Source organism: Halichoerus grypus, chromosome 11 (assembly GCF_964656455.1).
Source record: "Halichoerus grypus chromosome 11, mHalGry1.hap1.1, whole genome shotgun sequence".
NCBI classification, from domain to species: domain Eukaryota; kingdom Metazoa; phylum Chordata; class Mammalia; order Carnivora; family Phocidae; genus Halichoerus; species Halichoerus grypus.
Window position 1 is genome coordinate 70,539,517 of NC_135722.1, and position 19,129 is coordinate 70,558,645.

General features: G+C 37.6%; 1 protein-coding gene and 1 pseudogene across 1 annotated transcript; one reads left to right on the forward strand and one right to left on the reverse strand.

Moving 5' to 3' along the window:
* Nucleotides 1–999: 999 nt before the first annotated feature.
* LOC118528316 (ragulator complex protein LAMTOR5 pseudogene) lies at nt 1,000–1,329 on the reverse strand (annotated as a pseudogene).
* An 8,905-nt stretch (nt 1,330–10,234) lies between these two features.
* LOC118528314 (tripartite motif-containing protein 77) lies at nt 10,235–18,207 on the forward strand. Its single transcript, XM_036080678.2, has 6 exons — nt 10,235–10,649; nt 11,309–11,415; nt 14,661–14,891; nt 15,594–15,616; nt 16,331–16,428; nt 17,714–18,207. The coding sequence occupies exons 1-6, from the start codon at nt 10,235–10,237 to the stop codon at nt 18,205–18,207; spliced, it is 1,368 nt and encodes a 455-aa protein (XP_035936571.1).
* The last annotated feature ends 922 nt before the right edge of the window (nt 18,208–19,129 follow it).

Sequence of the window (19,129 nt, forward strand, 5' to 3'; positions counted from 1 at the left end):
AGGGATTAAGTAGGTGATAGGCATTAAGGAGTGAACTTATTGTGCTGAGCACTGGGTGTTGTATGGAAATGTTGAATCACTAAATAGTACATCTGAAACTAATATTACACAATATTAACTGGAATAAATAAAAAGAAAAAATTTAACAATTTTACTGTGATATATTTGACATACAGTAACCTGCACATACTAAAAATGCACAATTTGGAAATTTTCAACATAGGTACATATATGAAGCCTTCAACAAAATCATGATAATGAACCTGTCCAGCCATCATCTGTGAAAGTTTCTTTTGACCCTTGTTTTTGTTTTTGACTTTTTTATTCTGGTAAGAACTCTTAACATGAAATGTACCATTTAAACACATTTTTAAGTATACAATACAGTGTTGATAACAATGTTGTACATCAGATCTCTAGAATTTATGAGTCAAGTTAATTAATTTCTTGCAGTTTTTGTAAATGTGGGCTTTTTAAAATTTTCAAATACAAATTTTGAAACTATATGTGTGGAATTTAAAAAAAAAATCAGATACAACTTTTTCATTGCAAATATGTAGGAATCAAGATGACTTTTATATATTGACCTTTTCTCCTGTGACCTTGCTAAACTCATTCATTAATTCCAGGAATTTTTTTTAGTAAAGTCTTTGGGATTTTCTACACTCACGATTATGTCTTCTGTAAACATATACATTTTATTTCTTCCTTCCCAATGTTTTTCTTTTTTTCCCTCCAACTAGATTTATTGAACATAAGAAAATTCTATATACAAAGTGACTTGGACTTGCTACTTCAAAACATGATCTTTTCTTACTAATATTTTGATAACTCAGTCTTTTGAGTGTCAAAAAGAAGCTTACTCTAAAATTAATAGAAAAGTGCCCAGTGCATGCCAAATGAATGGCCTACTTACTGGAACTTTAATAGTTTACAAGATAATTAGCATAGGTAGGATGGAGCCCCTATATCAGGCTTCTGGAGAACTGATATGACATGTTAAGAGGCCATTTTGCGCACTGCCACTGTGATGCTGTTGTGTTTCTGGATCATAATGCTCCCATTATCTGATTCTAGACACACCACAGGAGTATCAGTGGGGTCTGAGGTTAGCTTGCTGCTTGCTAGTCTAGAACAGATATGACTCTAGCATGCTTATCTGACAGGGTCTCACAGCAGCCCAAATTAAATCCTTGTGAATCTGTGTGCAAGATTCCAGCAATGGAAGGATTCTTCATTGTGTCCTCCAAGTGCTGCTCCAAGGTCGCCTCCATTCCACCCACTGTCCACCTGGTCTGGGATCCCACAACACATCCAATGTTTGTCTTTTTTGTTTTTTCTTGTTTTGCTACACTACCTAGGACTTCTAATACAATGTTAAATAGAAGTAGTGAGAGAGGACATCTATTATCATCCTGAAATTAAAAGGGAAGAATTTGGATTCTCCTTTTAAGAATGTTCTCGGCTTTAGTTTTTTCATAGAAACCCTTTATTGAGTCAAGAAAGCTGCTTTCTTTCCTGGTTGCTGAGACTTTTTATTATGAATGGATGTTGTACTTTGTTGAGTGTTTTGTTTTTTTTTTCTGCTTATATTGATATATCTTTTTTTTTTCTTCTTTAGCAATTTAATAAGGTAATTTATATGGATTATACTTGAAATGTTGAAGCACCCTTATGTTTTCTTGAATAACAAACTTTGTCATGCTATATTATCTTTTTAAATATTGTTGGTTTTTTTGTTTTGTTTTGTTTTTGCAAATATTTTGTTAAGGATTTTTACCTTTATGTTCAAGGGGGCATTTAGGAATATGCTTTCTTGTACAGTTTTTCTTTAATTTTGGATTCCATTGTTTTCTCAATTGTCTTTCTGTTTTCAATTTCACTCATTTCTGCTGTAATTTTTATTAGTTTCTCCTTTCTGTTTTGCTCTATGTATAACCTGCTTTTATTTCTCTAGTTTAAGTTCAATCTTACATTATTGGTTTTAGATCTTTCCTTTCTCCTTATATGTGCATTTAATGCTATAATTTTTATCACCTTTTTCATTGAGGTTAACATATTTTAAAATTTCTCTTGTGATTCTTCCTTTGACCAATGGATTATTATGCTTTTTTTTTTTCTTTTTATTTCCAGTATCTTGAGTCTCCTGATATCTTTTTTTTAGCTAATTCCCATTTTGGTCTAAGAACATACATTGTAAGATTTCTATTATTTTAAACATGTAAGACTTTGTTTTATGGCCCAGAATATGATCTATCTTGATTAATGTTTCATGTACATTTGGTAAAAATGTATAGTCTGTGTTGTTGGGTGGAATGATTTATAAATATTAGTTAAGCCCAGTCTGTTGATAGTGCTCTTCAGGGTGTCTATATCCTTATAATTTTCTTCCTGCTTAATTTATTAATTACTGAAAGGAGTGTAGAAATCTCCAAAGATATTAGTGAATTTCTCTTTTTCTCTTTTTGTGTATATCAGATTTTGCTTCATGCATTATGAAATTCTTTTGTTTCATGCATACACACTTAGGATCTTTATGTATTCTTAGGTAATTGACCTCTATATCATTGTGTGATACCTTCTTAATCCTAAATTTTCCTCCTTGTTCCTATGTTTTCTTTAAAATTAACAGAGCTACTCCAGCTTTCTTTAGGTTAGTGTACATGTGTATTGTTCTTATCCTTTTACTTTCAACCTAGGCCTTTACACTTAAAGTAGGTTTATTATAGACTGCACAAAATTTCAGATTATGTTTTATGCATTCTGACAGTCTCTGTTTTTTAACTGGTGAGTTGAAAGCATTCATATTTATCATAGTTATTGACATAATTAAATTAAAATGTAACATTGCACGTCTGTTTTCCATTTTTCTTTTTCCCGCTTACTCTTTTCTGCCTTCTTGAGATTAAGTAGACATATTATTTTAAGTTTTTTTTTTTTTTTAATTCCAGTTGGTTACATGGATGGAGTTAGAGAATATTATGCTGAGCAAAGTAAGTGGACATTTTAAGAGCTCTGTTTAGAAAAGATCAAATTTCCACTTTTTTCATTTTTTAAAATAAACTATTTTCAGAGCAGTTTTAAGTTCACAAAATAAATTCAGGAGAAAGTACAAAGAGTTCCTGTACCACACACTTATAACTTTTTCTACTATAGACAGCCCAGCCAGAGTGGCACATTTGTTACAATTGATTAATCTATATGGACACATCATTAGCACCCAAAGTCTGTAATTTACATTAGGAGTCACTCTTAGTGTTGTACATTCTATGGGTTATAACAAATATATAATGACATGTACCCCATATTGTACTATCATACAGCATAGTATTACACTCCTAGAAATCTCTGTATTTTACCTATTCATCACTTTGTCACCACAACCCCTGGAAACCACTGATTTTTTTTTTCTTGCTGTCTCCATAGTTTGGCCTTTCCCAGAATGGCATATAGTTGAATTCATGTAGTATGTAGTTTTTTGTTTTCTTTTCTTTTTTAAGATTTTATTTATTTATTTGCCAGAGAGAGAGAGAGAGCAAACACAAGCAAGGGGAGCTGCAGGCAGAGGGAGAAGCAGGCTCCTTGCTGAGCAAAGAGCCCAATGTGGAACTCGATCCCAGGACCCTGGGATCACGACCCGAGCCAAAGGCAGATGCTCAACCAACTGAGCCACCCAGGCATCCCATGTAGTTTTTTTCATAGTGGCTTCCTTCACTTAGTAATATGCATTTAAGTTCTCTCCTTATCTTTTCATGGATTGACAGCTCGCTTCTTTTCAGTGTTGAGTACTAGTCCACTGTCTGGATGTCCCAAAGTTTATTTATCCATTCACCTACCTAAGGACATCTTGATTGCTTCCAAGTTTTGGCAGTTATTAATAAAGCTGCTATAAACATGTGCAGAGTTATGTGTGGACATAAGTTTATTTGGGTAAATACCAAGGAGACAATTGTTGGAAGAGTATGTTTGGTTTTGTAAGAAACTGCCAAACTCTTCCAAACTGCCTATACCATTTTTTGCATTTCCCAACATCAGTGAATGAGTGTTCCTGTTGCTCCACATCTTTATCAACATTTGATGTTGTCAGTGTTCCAGGCTTGGCCCATTAATCGTTTTAATTTGCAATTCCCTAATGACATACAACGTTGAACATCTTATTTGCCATACACATATCTTCTGTAGGGATGTGTCTGTCAGATGTTTTGCCCATTTTTAAATTGTTTTCTTATTATTGAGTTTCTTTTCTTTACACAGATCTTAGTTTCTGATTTATTTCACCTTCCATCTGTCTAAAAGAACTTCTTTTAACATTTCTTACAAGGTGTGGATCCTGGCCATATATCCCCTTAGTTTCTTTTCATTCTTTTTTTTTTTAAAGATTTTATTTATTTATTTATTTGAGAGAGAGAAAGAGTGTGTGTGTGTGTGTGTGTGTGTGTGTGTGAGCATGAACGGGGGGGAGCAGAGGGAGAGCCTGACCTGGGGCTCAATCTCAGGACCCTGAGATCATGACCTGAGCCAAAGGCAGATGCTTAAGCAGGTGCCCCTCATTCTTTCTTTTTTTATTTTAACCTGAGAAAGTCTTTATTTCTCCTTCATCTTTAAGGAATGATTGGGGAGTATACATATTTCTAGGTTTGTGTTTATTTTCTTTCAGTGTTTTAAATATTTCACTCTACTCTCTTCTTGCCTGCATGGTTCCTGAAGAAAAGTCAGATATACTTTGATTCTATGTCAGTAAGACATTTTTTTTTTCCCCTGACTGCTTTCAAGATTTATTCTTTATATTTGATTTTTTTAAGTTTAAATAATTACGTTTTGGCATTTATTCTGCTTGGTGTTCTCTGAGCTTCCTGATGTGTGGTTTGGTGCCTAACATTAATTTTGGAAAATTCCCAATCAGTATTACTTCAAATATTGTTTGTTCCTTTCTTTCTTCTCCTTCTGGTATTCCCATTACAGGTATGTTATGCTTTTGTAGTTGTCCCACAGTTAGTGGATATTCTTGGGCTTTATTGCTCTCCTTTTTCTCCTTGCTTTTAAATTTAGGTATTTCTATAGATATACCCTCAAGTTCCAATTCCTCAAGAATGTCTAGTATACTAATGAACCCACCAAAGGCATTCTTCACTTATGTTACATTATTTTCACCTCTAACATTCTTAGAAATACTTTCTTAGCAATTTTGTCTCCCTGCTTCATTATCTGTTCTTGTATATTGTCTACTGTTTCCATTAAAGCCCTTAGCATATTAATCATAGGTTTTAAAATTTAAATTTCTCATCTGATATTTCCACCATTCTTGTGATATCTGACTCTGATTCCAATGCCTCTTCAATCTCTTCAAACCGTTTTTTGCTAGTTAATATGCCTTGTAATTTCTTGATGAAAGGCTAAGATGATATACTAGATAAAATAATTCCAGTAAATAGGCCTTTAATAATGTGCTAGTAAAGGGGTGGGGGGAGGAGATGCATTCTGTAGTATTCTGAGTAGGTCAGTCTTTTAGTGATCCTGTATCCCTGGGCGGTAGAGGTCAGCAGTGTTTCTCAGTTCCCCACTCTTTGCTTGAAACAGATTGATGTCTAGAGGTGGCTGGACTTGGGTCATCCCTTCTCCCACGGAGATTCGCTCTGGTTAAATAGTTTCTCCTTTTAAGGAGGACAGTCCTCTTTAAGAACAGAATGCTCTGACATACTTCAAAATGGCTACTTTTCCCCTCCCCCTGCCAAAGCAGCAGCAGTTTTTTCCCCAATATTCACTGTGAGGACCTGGTTAAGTTCCTAGAGGTAAAACTCACAAAAGTGTGGGTCCTTCCTATGAGTGGGTCCCCCTAGAGTTTTTAATTCTCAGACTTGTGCACACTGAGCCTCTAGCCATTCATCAATTGTTGTGTAGGTTTTCCTACCTCAGCACCATGTCCCATGGACAGTTCTGCTTGTGAGTTTTTGCTCTGGCAAACTGAGATTATCTGTATCTGCCTATGTGACTCTCCAATTGGGGGGAGCAGCCTTTTGCCCTGTGACCTTACTTCTCTAATGGATCTAAGAAGAGTTGTTGATTTTTCAGTTTTTCAGCTTTTTACTTGTTGGGACATGGTGTGATTTCTGAGCTTCTCACATGTTGCATCAGAAACTGGAAGTCTATGCCTGCACTTTTCAAGTTTCATTTTATTTCTTCAGGTGACTCACTCATTATTTATATCTCTATTTTAATTATTTTTAGTGTCTGCCTTACAGTTTAAAATACAGGCATACCTGATTTTATTGCACAGCACAGATATTAAGATTTTTACAAATTGAAGGTTTGTGGCAGCTTTTTGTCCAGCAAGTCCATCGGCACCATTTTTCCAATAGCATCTGCTCACTTCATGTCTGTGTGTCACGTTTTAGTCATTCTCATAATGTTTCTAACTTTATCATTATTATTATATTTGTTATGGTAATCTGTGATCAGAGATTATGACTCACTGAAAGCTTAGATGATGGTTAGCATTTTTCAGCAATAAAATAATCTTTAATTAAAGTGTACACTTGTTTTAGATATAAGGCTATCACACACTTAGTAGACTACAGTAGAATGTAAACCTAACTTTCGTATGTGAGGGGGAACCAAAAAATTCATTTGACTTGCTTTATTGCAATATTTGTTTTATGGCAGTTTTTCAGATCCAAACCTGCAATATCTCCAAGGCATTCCTGTAGACCTCCTTAAGTAATTTTGTCCACCTTCAGTAATACTCTACCTCTTTACATGTGATGTCAAGACCTGATCATAGTCCTAATTCCTCTTTCTTATGTCTTGTGTCATTGTCATCATTTCACCTTTACGTATGTCATAAACAAAATGTACATATGGTACATTTTGACTATCTTGTTTTAAATAGTTATTATTAAAAAAATATTATAATACCTCACATTTCATCTATTTATTTCATTTCTAATGTCCTTCATTTCTTTGTGTAGATTCAAGTTTCCTCCCAGCATAACATCCTTTTCTCTGAAGAACTTTGTACAACTTTGTACATGTATTTTTTGTACATTGATTGGCTGATACTGATTCCCTTAGTTTTTCTTTCTTTGGAAAATTAAAATATCTCCTACTTTTGAAGGATATTTTCAGTGGATATAGAATTGTGTGTTGACAGTTGTTTTCTTTCAATGCTTTAAAAATATAATCCATTGTCTTCTTAGTTGCATAGTTTCTGGCAAGCTTATTGGTATAATTCTTATCTTTATTCCTCTGTATATAATCTTTCTCCTGCCCCCATTACTGTGGCTACCTTCAAGACTTTCTCCTTTTTATTGTTTTCATTCAGTTTGAATATGACTTGCCAAGGTGTTGGGGGTTCTGTTGGTTCATTTGTTTGTTTTATATTATTTTCTGTTTGATATTTTCTGGACATCATGAATCTTATTTTGGTGTATATCACTAATTTTGGAAAATTTTCTAAAATTACTTCTTCAGATGTTTCTTCTGCCCTGTTCTCTTTGTTTTCTTTCTGGGAATCCAATTACACATATGTTATATCATTTAATGTTGCCTTATTGCTCTTTGATACTCTATTCTCTTTTTATTTTCCACTCTTTGTTTTTCCTTTTTGTGTTTGGATTGTGTTTTGTATTGACCTATTTTTGTGGTCACTGACTTTCCTTGGCTGTATCACATGTACTATGAAGCCCAACAATGACATTTTCTGTAGATTTTATTTCTAGCTTATCTGAGTCTGTCCTACAGTTTTCATCTCTCCTGAAATTACTCATGTATCTTGCATGTTGTTGACATTTTTCATCAAAGCCTTTAACATACTGATCATAGTTATTCTAAAGTCCTTGTCTGAAAGCTCTAACATCTGTTCTGTATCTAAATCTGGCTGTGATGAGTACTTTGTCAGTTCGGGTTGATTTTTTTTTAATGCCTTTTGATATGCCTTAATGTAATGTTTTTTGTTAAATACCTGACATTATATATGACAATAGATACTGTACTATGACAGTAGATACTATAAGTCCTTTTCACGTTTCTTGGTAAGCACACACTTTCTTCTGCAAAGCCTTTACTATGGGGATTTGTGTTAATCTAGTCAGGACTTGACATAGGTTTGAAGTTTGTTATTGCTCTGGTTACCAAAGTTAAAGTATGTTAATGCTGTGGGTTCCAGAGACTTCCAGTGACTCTGGTAGAAGTTTTCTCCACCTCACACAGTTAGCAAATTTGTCTTGATAACTTTTTATTGTAAATTCTTTCTTGTGCTGTTCACCGTGGGGTATTTAAAGGCAACTCTGGCTTCTACCCACTAGATGCCAGTAATATCCCTCAAATTGTGACTACCAAAATTGTCTCTAAAGAGTACCACCATGGTTGACTTGGGGTAGCCCTCAGTTGAGAAGCACTACTTTAAAGATATTCTGTTTTACTTCTTGGTTTGGCTCTGGGTCCTCTCTTTGTGCTGCTTCCCAAAGAGACTCTCTCTTTCATCTCTCCATCTGTATTGCCCTCTACATTTATGATCCTAAGGGCCTTTGCAAACTTATTTTCACTCGCATTTGGTTTTTAGTGGCTAATTAAAACTAATTTATCTTCATATCAATTTATGTGGCCTCTAGTAGAATCTGCTCCAGATAAACATGTACAGGTCCTTTTTTCCTCTGTGCTTGTGCCTGCCTCTATGCAGAATCTATCTTTTTTTTTTTTTTAAAGATTTTATTTGTTTATTTGACAGAGAAATAGAGAGCACAAGTAGGCAGAGAGGCAGGCAGAGGGAGAGGGAGAAGCAGGCTTCCCGCTGAGCAGGGAGCCCGATGCGGGGCTCGATCCCAGGACCCTGGGATCATGACCTGAGCCGAAGGCAGACGCTTAACCGACTGAGCCACCCAGGCGCCCCTATGCAGAATCTATCTTAGTTCTTTGACTTGCTGCCTCAATTCTCTAATGGTTTCAACACAAATCATTAATGTTTAGTTTGTCTAGAATTTTTCTTGCACTAGGAGGACAGCAACAATCTTTCTAGCTTTCCACATTTCTGAACTGAAATGGGAAGACCCCATTATCTTTATTATGTCCCTGCATGTCCCCCAAATGTCCCTATTGGCTGTTAATTTTTTCAATCTGGGAGGGGGTCAAGGATGGCCCATTCTAGTGAATTTCATATTTTACTCACCTATCATGTATAATCATTTTAAACCATTTTCTCCTAAGAAACTAAGATTATTTGAATAGCCCAAGATTATTGTTTTACATAATGTCTCCTAAATGTATTTGTCTAACATTCTTCCATGGTTACTTGCAGATTAAATGTTTCTGGGAGGGATGCTACAGATGTGCTGTTATGTCCTTAAGTGGTCTACATCTATGAATGTATGAGATCCATGGCCACAGTTTGGTTACTTGGTTAATGTGTCAGCTAAATATTTACCATGTAAAGGTACCTTTTTCTCTTTTGCATTTAGGAACTAATATGTAGGGTATAAATTTGTTGGTATATGAATACTCTCTTCCCAAAACGTTTTATCTTAGTTATTTTAGCATCTATTGATGATTCTTGCTTGATTCAGTTAGTGTTATGGTGTCTCTAAAGTGGTTATTTTCTACCTTTCCTTTTAGGTATCTCCAGAAAAGATAAGTAGTGTTTAATGGCATTCTTGCAAATCCAGAAGGTTTTTTCCATCCCCTTGTTAGCCTCAGAGTATTGGCTGTTATCCTTAGGCTTTGAGACCATAAAATGGCTATGTAAATGGGCACTGTATGCAAGTCATGTCCAGAAACAAAAACAACAACAACAACAACAACAAACCCAGATTTTTCTTCCATGTTTCTTCTAGAGCAAGAAATATTTTTATAGACTCTCCTAGGAGTCTTTCTTATTCCACTGGTCAGAATGGGAGCAAATACCTTATACTAGCCAATCACAGAGAAAAATAAAGGAAAAGTGTGATAATTTTGGACAAAATATGGCCCCCTGACTATGACTAGGGATGAGCCAGAACCTCTGATGTATTTGTCTTTGTAAAGGAGACAACACGGTTGACAAATCCTGAATTTCTAATGGGAACTGAGAAGCAGGGCTACAGGGCATGGCTGGAAAACAAGCATGCAGGCTATCAGTCTGGAGGACTCTCCTTCTGCCTCACCATCTTATTCTCAGCACCACCTATGCTGCAATTGTGCATGTGTGTATTAGTGAGAGAAGGCTTAACTCAATTCACTTTCCCTTTCCTTTTATTTCCTCAGAAACATGAATTCTACTTTCGTGCAGAATGTTCCCAGTGAGCTTATCTGCTACATCTGCAAGGACTATTTCACAGGCCCTTTCACCCTTACCTGTGGGCACAACTTTTGTACTCCTTGTCTCTGCCTCTTGTGGGAAGATGCTCAGCATCCTCCTCGCTGCCCTGTGTGCAGGGCAGTATCTCCACGAACAGACTTCAAAAGCATTATTTTTGCTGCAAAACAAGTTCATGTTTCCAATGAATCAGTTGCCTGCCAGTTACCGAACTCTGCCAAGCAAGTCTGTAGGATACACCTAGTAGTAAAGGACCTCTTCTGTCCAACTGACAAGAGCCCACTGTGCTTGCACTGTGCCAATTCCCAAAGGCATGCCACTCACAAACACTCACCAGTATCACAGGCTGCTGAGCAGTGCAGGATAAGTACTGCCCCTGTGAAATGCTCTGTGTCTTATCAGGCAATGAGCAAAAATTGTTGATTTTTATTTTTCTTCTCTTAATCCTCAAGCAAATAGAATTTCAGAATACCATGTGCCAGGCACTGTTCTGAAAACTAGGGATAGAACACTGAAGAAATTAGACAAACCTCTTTGCTCCCCTAAAGTTTAAATTCTGTTGGGATGAGGGAGAGGAATGATGATGAGTTGAGGGGGTGTTGGTATTTCAGAGTAACTAACAGGGTGGGTATTCTCTAGAGGCAGTGGCAGTCACTGGCTACTTCTGCCATGATGAAAATGAGCATCTTCCAGTGACAGCAGATTTAAAAACAATGTATTCTAATCAGGCCATAGAAAAAGTGATGGCCATTATTTCAAAATTAAATATGAATCAGGATTCATTTCTGAAAACTGTCCATGTTACATATAATGTAAGTACTGGATTCCTCAGATAATGGATTGTGTTTTCCAAATTCAGGAACTCTATTTTGGGTCAATCTCCCAGATTTGACCCCTAGTGTTCCCAGGGAAAATCATTGACGTATCTGCTTTCTTTACTTTTTATTTTTCTCACGCCTACCCCTTATCACTTTTTGAAGTATGTGAAATGTGCTATATTTGCTTTTCTAGTGCTCAAATTTGTAGTTCTTTTACAGGAGAAACTTCTGCTGCAAAAGAAGTCTATTTGGAAAAGCAGACAGAAAAATCAGAAAAATCTAAACAAAGAATACAACTTATTTAGAGTATGGCAGGTAAGCAGTAGGCCCTGTTTCTCTTGGAACCAGCTTGGGACAGATACGATGGTAACTGACAGTAGAATAACTTAAATTAAATCATAATGTCCCCTGAGCAGGTAATCAGAAAAAGAACTACATATATCTCTCTACAGGAAAACATGACCTTCAGTGCAGGATTTCACACTGAGCCCATTGTGTAACCAAAAGACTTTTCCTGATTTTTCTGGATAAAACAATATCTACCACTAATACATCATCAGGGATAAGAAAATGCACTATCCCAAGACAGAATGCAATGATCACGGGGATGGAGGTAAATACAGAGTTCAGTAGGAACTTAGCAATCTTTGAATGTTAAGAAAAGCTTCTCAGACAAGTAAAAATCAATGTGATGCTTGCATATAGTAGAATTTGTAATTTCCTGGATATTGATGGCAGAGAGATCTGAGGGACAAGAAAAGTAAAGATGAAACAAACCAGACAACCCATGAAATTGTTTGAGACCTGCTCACTGATCCTACTGTTTAGTGCATGGGGTACGAGACAGACGGTGATGAGAGGTGTGGCTAGAAATGTCATTATGCCCAGGTCAAGAATACAAATGCCTAACTAAGGATTTTGGATTGTGTCATTTGTTGATTCATGAAGAGGAACTGAGAACCTGAATCTGAAGAAGAAAACTACACCTTTCTTTTCAAAGAACTCGAGCAATACTGAAGGAGATATATAAAAAGGCAATATTAGAGAATAAAAATTCATTAAACAGGGGCGCCTGGGTGGCTCAGTTGGTTAAGCAACTGCCTTCGGCTCAGGTCATGATCCTGGAGTCCCGGGATCGAGTCCCGCATCGGGCTCCCTGCTCGGCAGGGAGTCTGCTTCTCCCTCTGACCCTCCTCCCTCTCATGCTCTCTGTCTCTCATTCTCTCTCTCTCAAATAAATAAATAAAATCTTAAAAAAAAAAATTCATTAAACATTTATCTATACATGTTGCTATGAGAATGCCAAAGGGGAATAAGAACACTATGTTGATTGTTTAGGATGGATTTATTTTATTTTTTTTAAAGATTTATTTATTTTAGAGAGAGCATGTGAGCAGGGGTGGGGAGTGGTAGGGAAGGACAGAGGGAGAGAGAGAATCTCAAGCAGACTTCATGCTGAGCACAGAGCCTGAGACAGGGCTTGATCTCATAACTCTGAGACCATGACCTGAGCCGAAATCAAGAGTCCCACGCTCAACTGACTGAGCCACCCAGGCACCCCTAGGATGGATTTCTAATGAATCATTCATTCATATGAGAACCTGTGATGTGTTGCTCACTGTTCTAGGCCAACAAAGAGATACAGGAATGGGCAAAAAGAGAAAACAAATCACTGACCTCAGGAGTTTATAATCAGTAAAAGAACTTGATCCAGAAATTTAAAAAGTAAAATTTATGATATATCACATTTATGAAGTGCTTGGGTAAAATAAAAAATGGGTATAAAGAGTGCGTGCTTGGGGAATGTATGCTGGTGATGGAAGACCCATGGCCAAGGTTACATCTGGGCAGAGATCTGAGGAGCTGGCCAGGGGTGGGGGAGATGGGGGATGAGCACTTCTCTGAGAACAGAGCTTTCTGGAGCAGGAGACAGAAGGGATTAGTAAAAGAAACGAGTAGGAAATAATGTCAAATGTGGAAAGAGGGTGAAGTAATATAAGAATGAATCATATTATTTGGATTTAGTAACAATAGGTTCTTGGCAAGTTGGAATGTGTAGTTCAGGAAAGAATAGGAAACAGAAGCAAGGAGTCATTGCTTGGATGAATAACTGAAAATTGCACCCATGGGTGCAGCGTGTTTGAACACATTTGGTCAATAAGTCTGGCTTTTATGGCAAATGAAAGTATTAGCATAGAAGCTAGATAAAGTCATTTTTTTTTAAGAATTTTCTTTTCTTTTCTTTTTTTTTTTTTTTAAAGATTTTATTTATTTATTTGAGACAGAGAGAATGAGAGAGAGAGAGCACATGAGAGGGGGGAGGGTCAGAGGGAGAAGCAGGCTCCCTGCCGAGCAGGGAGCCCGATGCGGGACTCGATCCAGGGTCTCCAGGATCATGACCTGAGCCGAAGGCAGTCGCTTAACCAACTGAGCCACCCAGGCGCCCGATAAAGTCATTTTAACAAGAATGTTTAATGCTGATATTTACAAAATGATTTGGTAAATCTGCATATGTTTAAAGGCTGTGTGAAAAGAAGGGGAGAGAGTGAGAAAAAGTGGCCAAATGAGAGAGTGAACTGGAGACAGACCCACAGAACAAGGGGTACAGAGACACAGAGATGTAGGAGACAGAGGAGAGGCAAGAACAAGTATGTAGAATTATAATCTAGATGATAATGTCTCTAAGGAGACAAAACAGGGTGGACCAGTCAAGAGGAGGTAGGTGTGGTCCTGAGGCAGGCAGAGCCAGGCTCTGGTGAAACAACAGTGTTTTGGAAATGAAGGTAATTTAGAAAGATCACGTGTGATGTCCTCTGTTTGCCTAAGGAAGTCAATTGTTGCTTTTTGCTGAGAGCAGATAGTCAGTTTATGAGTATGAGCATTGAGGAAAATGGATTATGATTTAGATACTATGAATTATATGAAACAATAAAAAATTGATCTCAACTTTCTATTTTTACATGAAAACATGGAAGTTTGAGGGTAAGTCATTGGAAACAATGGTGCAGGCAAATAAATAAATGAAAAAGAAGGAAAGGAATGAGGGGAAAAGTAAGAAAGAAACCAAATGTGTGGCTTCTTGGAAGGAGAAAGACATAAAGCTGTATGTAGTGTTTCTATAATCTGAATATTTGCTTCAGATAATAATTTGTGTGTTCAAATTCTAACCCCCAAGGTGATGATAATAGGAGTGGGGGCTTTGAGTGGTGATTAGATCATGAAGCCAGAGTCCTCAGGAATGGGACAAGTGTCCTTCTAAAAGAGGCCCTGGAAATGTCCCTTGCCCCATCTGCTATTTGAGGACACAATGAAAAGATGGCTATGTAGGAAGTGGGTTCTCACCAGATACCAAATCTGCCAGCACCACTCATAGGCTTCCCAGCATATAGAATGGTGAGAAGTTAATTTCTATGTTTGTTAGCTACCCAGTCTATGGCATTTTTGTTAAAGCAGCCCAAAAAGACTAAGAAAAGAACACTACAGAGCACACAGACCATAGATAATGAAAGAAGAATAAAACCATTCAGATATATGACCTAATTAAACCAATGTCATTTCAGGGTTTTGTAAATCTACGGATGATGATGATCAGGGCTGAATATCCTAAGGTATACCAATATCTCCACGAAGAAAAGCAAAAACATTTAGAGCGCCTGGCAGTTGAAGGCAAGATAATTTTTAATCAACTCTGGAGAAATGTAGGGAGAATGTGTCACATGGGGAAACTCCTGAGAAAAATGTATGAGGAGCTAAAGGAAATGTGCTGCGAAACAGATGTGGACCTGTTCCAGGTAAGGACTGAGGAAAGATGTCAGGGTGTTGAATACCAGCCTGCTCAGAAATCATTTATGTCCACTGAAGTCTGTATCCCCTTGGACCTCCATTATTTTCCTGTTTCCAAAGTTCAAATTCTGCCTCTTTTAACTTTGTGATGGCAGGCTTTGTTCCTTCAGTATAACCTGGAGGCTCAGGGTCACATTCACCTTATACAGAAGCAAAACTATGTAGAAAACTTCATGGAACAGACCCAGGAAAAAAAAAATTCCTTCTCAATTCTTCTACTAAACTTTCAGTTTCTAACCAACTGCAAAAGAACAGCTTAGGAATAGATCATTCGATTCTGTATCTGGACTTGTCAATATGTAGAAATGTTGGGTGTATCCATTCTTTCTATTTTGAAATTGTAGATTTGGAGCCCACACACTCTCATAAGAACTTTCCGGAAACCTCTGTGAATTTCTCCGTAGATTAGAACAAACACAGACAACTGTTTATTCTAAGAACATCTTCTGTTTTAAATTTTATCATGATTTTATCAACTGTATGCAAATGTAAGACTGAGTTTCATCTTTATAAGGATAAAGAAAAGAGCAAATGATTTTACCCAAGAAAGAAAAGTGGAGATATAGAATTTTCCAGTCCAGTCTCATAGCCTCAGACTAGACTAAAGATATCTTGAGCTCAAAGCTAAGCCTTCCTCTCTCTCTTCACAGGATTTGGGAGACATCATGAAAAGGTAAGTTTGCCCCTCTATTCAAGTTGGTTTATGGTGACAGTGGTCAGGCTATTTCTGCTGAGATGGACACACACCTTTTTGTGACAAGTTTCTTTCTGTCTGCATTTAGAAATAAATGCAGTCTTATCTAAACACTTTTAGGTTTTATATTGACCACCCTTAGGTAAAAGTGAGGGTTGAGAGGGATGTGGTTTCAGCTGCAAGGCTTAATGCAGAAGTTGCCAAAGGACAATTATTTTTCCTGTCTCTAATTTTCAAAATCCTAATTATTTGAGGATTATTCCAGGTCTTCTTTGGGAAAGGCAAATAAGCTCAGAGAGGCAACAGGTGGAAGGATAGTGAGAAGAGGGGACAGGGAAAGTCCCCAGGAAAGAGCATCCTACAGAGCTTAGGCTCCATATGTACCAGGCAGCAAGTTCCAAAATTTTGGCGCCTATTGGATTTGGGGACCTAAAAGAAAATGGCTATGTGGTTCCCCTAGGGAAGCTGAAAGTAAGAAAGAGATAAATTGTGAGTGAAGTGACGTATCTTACTGAGATTGGAGTGGTAAGAGCAGGGTAGCTAATTATAAAATGCAAAAACAACTGCAGTATTCCTCGATTTGTGGAGTTGAATTCACACCCTTTGCACATGAAAGGATTCTGATGGAGCATCTCCAAGGGATTGCTTATGATACCTCGGGACATGTTAGTAAGTGATTCTTTTTCTTTGCAGGAGTCAGTTAATGCAGCTGCACATTCCCCAGCCTGTGAACCCTCAGCTGAGCTCATGGACCATCACAGGGATGTCCGAAAGGCTTAACAACTTCCGAGGTGAGAGGGGGCACCCTGGTGAGACCTCACTATTTCCTCCAGGAAGAGATACACCTGGAGGACCTCTCCTCATTGCTCTGTTAGTCTTTTCAGAGAACAGGAAAGCAGGTAAATATGAATACCCTTATAACTAACTATATTTTATTGTTAGTTAACAAGTAAAAACTATCTGAAGTCAGTCAAAAACAATTGAATATGACAGTTTCCTTATGATAATTTTCAGTGAGTTTAAAACACTGAAAGCACATGGCATTAAAACTACATATTAATTCAGTGTATTTCAACTTGTAGTTGTTAACTATGGTTATGTGTAGATGTTTAGATTCTTAGAAGCACCTTTAGTTGTTATTTAAACGTTTATTTAAAAATTTAATTTAAGCAATGTATTTGAGAAATCACAAGATTTTTAAAAAGGGATAAAAGTATCTTTATAAACAATAGGAACAACCAGAAAACAAATGGAACATATGATTCGTTGTGTGGAGGGACAGGTGTAGGTGGTAAGCCTGGCAGATAGGAGAAGCAGGCCTTGGATGGGATAAGTTGGATTCGGATTTCACAATGTATGAGTTAGAAATTCAGAGAAAAAAACCACTTCTAAAAAAAAAGGCAAATATGGATTTTCAGTTTATTTTACCTTTGCTTGTTTACATGTTTTGTCCTCATGTTTGAGCAAGGTGATCACTATTTAGAACTAATAAGCAATATCATATATTTAAAGTGATATGTAATACATTTATTACTGTTATATTTATTTTATTTTGTGCTAGTTGATTAATGAGAAGACTTAAGCAAGTAAAGGGCCATATTGGTATTTACTTGGCATCTATGAGCAGGCTCCTAAATTTTCAACAAGCTAGTGAAAATAAAACCAGAGCCTGACATCCTACATGTTTCTGTATTCTGAAAACTGTCTTTCATCTAGTTCTATGAATAAACATTTACTTGCTCTGTAAATTGCAAGGAGCCCTTGCTGATGTCTCTGAATTTCCAGTGACACACTCTGTATAGTAACTTGTGATAAAGGAGTGTTCTGGAACAGTTAGTATGGACTCTGTCATGAAAGCTAATTGTTACATGTTCCAGAATTTTATCATGAGTTACTGAGTGGTAAGTACATTGAAACTGGCCACGGTGGGGTGGGAGTGTTCTCAGGAAACAAAACAAACCAGTTTCGTTTGGTTTTAGAGCTGTGCTTGTTTGGCGTTTGCCAGAAGACTACTGTACTTGTCCACAGAACTTTTAAACTCTGTTCTTTGACTTCACTGTTTTCTTTTTACTGAAGTGTATCTTACATTGGACCGTAACATAAGCAATTATCATGTGGCTCCGTTTGAAGACTTGAGATACTTGCAATGCAGTCCCGACTATCAAGACATGCCCCACAGTCCAGCAAGTCCACAATACATGCCTTTGTGGGGAGCTCAGACCTTCACCTCTGGCAAACATTACTGGGAGGTGGATGTGGGAAACTCTCGTAACTGGATTGTAGGACTTTGCAAGGAATCCTGGATAAATCGCAATGGTATGCTGCTCAACTCTGAGGGTATCTTTCTACTTCTGTGCATCCAAATGGATGACATCTGTCACCTCTTCTCTGCCTCCGCACCATTGCGCCACTACATCCAAAGACCCCCGGGCTGGATAGGGGTGTTTCTAGATTATGAATGTGGTACAATAAGCTTTGTTAATGTTGCCCAAAGCTCCCTCATTTGTAATTTACTCTCATGCTCCTTTTCTTGCCCTCTCAGACCTTTCATTTGCTATGGACCCAAATGATCAGGAACAGCTCACAAACCTGACCAAGGTCTTGGGAATTTTAACAGTTGGGGAGGATCCTATACTGGTGACTTCTCAAATGGGGAAAGTCACTTATACCTCATTGACTTGAACTTCACCTTACCTTCAGGAGATATATTTGTATTATTTTTTAAAGTGGTGACAATGTGAAGGATGCACTATTGTCTTTTCTATTTTATTGAAATAAAAGTAATCTATTTTATTATATTGTGTGGGATATGTGCACTTTTCATTTGCTATCTGAGCTTCCTAAAAGTGAAAGAATGCATGGGTGTGGAAGCTAGCTAAATGGGTGTGGAAGCTAGCTAAATGGATGAATGCAAAGCACAGAGAATTCTCCTTCCAGACAGTTCTTGTCAAAACCCAATGTCACTGTGGAATTCTCTTCTTCCTCCATTCATCTGGCTAAGTCCCTCCTCCATCACTCTCTTTACTGGACTAGATTAGGACACATTATAACAAGACCTCAAGAACAGCTTATCTTGGGATAGGAGCAAGATGGCGGAGGAGTAGGAGACCTAAATTACGTCTGGTCCCAGGAATTCAGCTGGATAGGGATCAAACCATTCTGAACACCTATGAACTCAACAGAGATCGAAGAAAAGAATAGCAGCAACTCTCTGAACAGAAAAGCGACCACTTTCTGGAAGGTAGGATGAAGTGAATCCGAGGTGATATTCGGGAGGATAGATGGCGGGGGAGGGGGCCTCCATCCGCCGCTTCTGGCAAGTGATAGAGCAGCTGAGCACAAAATCGGAACTTTTAGAAGTCAGCTCCGCTGATGGACATCGCTCCAGTGGCTAAGCAGGGGGGTGGGACTCTTGCTGGGACAGTGTGGTCTCAGGACCCTCGGGGTCACAGAAAGACTGGGGGTGCCTGAGTGCGGCAGAGCTCCCAGGTA

Excerpts from the sequence above, each read along its gene's own strand:
- LOC118528314 (XM_036080678.2), top strand. The coding sequence starts at position 10,235 with ATGAATTCTACTTTCGTGCAGAATGTTCCCAGTGAGCTTATCTGCTAC. Across the intron at positions 14,892-15,593 it reads CAGATGTGGACCTGTTCCAG|GATTTGGGAGACATCATGAA; the intron begins GTAAGGACTGAG and ends CTCTCTTCACAG. Across the intron at positions 15,617-16,330 it reads TTGGGAGACATCATGAAAAG|GAGTCAGTTAATGCAGCTGC; the intron begins GTAAGTTTGCCC and ends TTTTCTTTGCAG.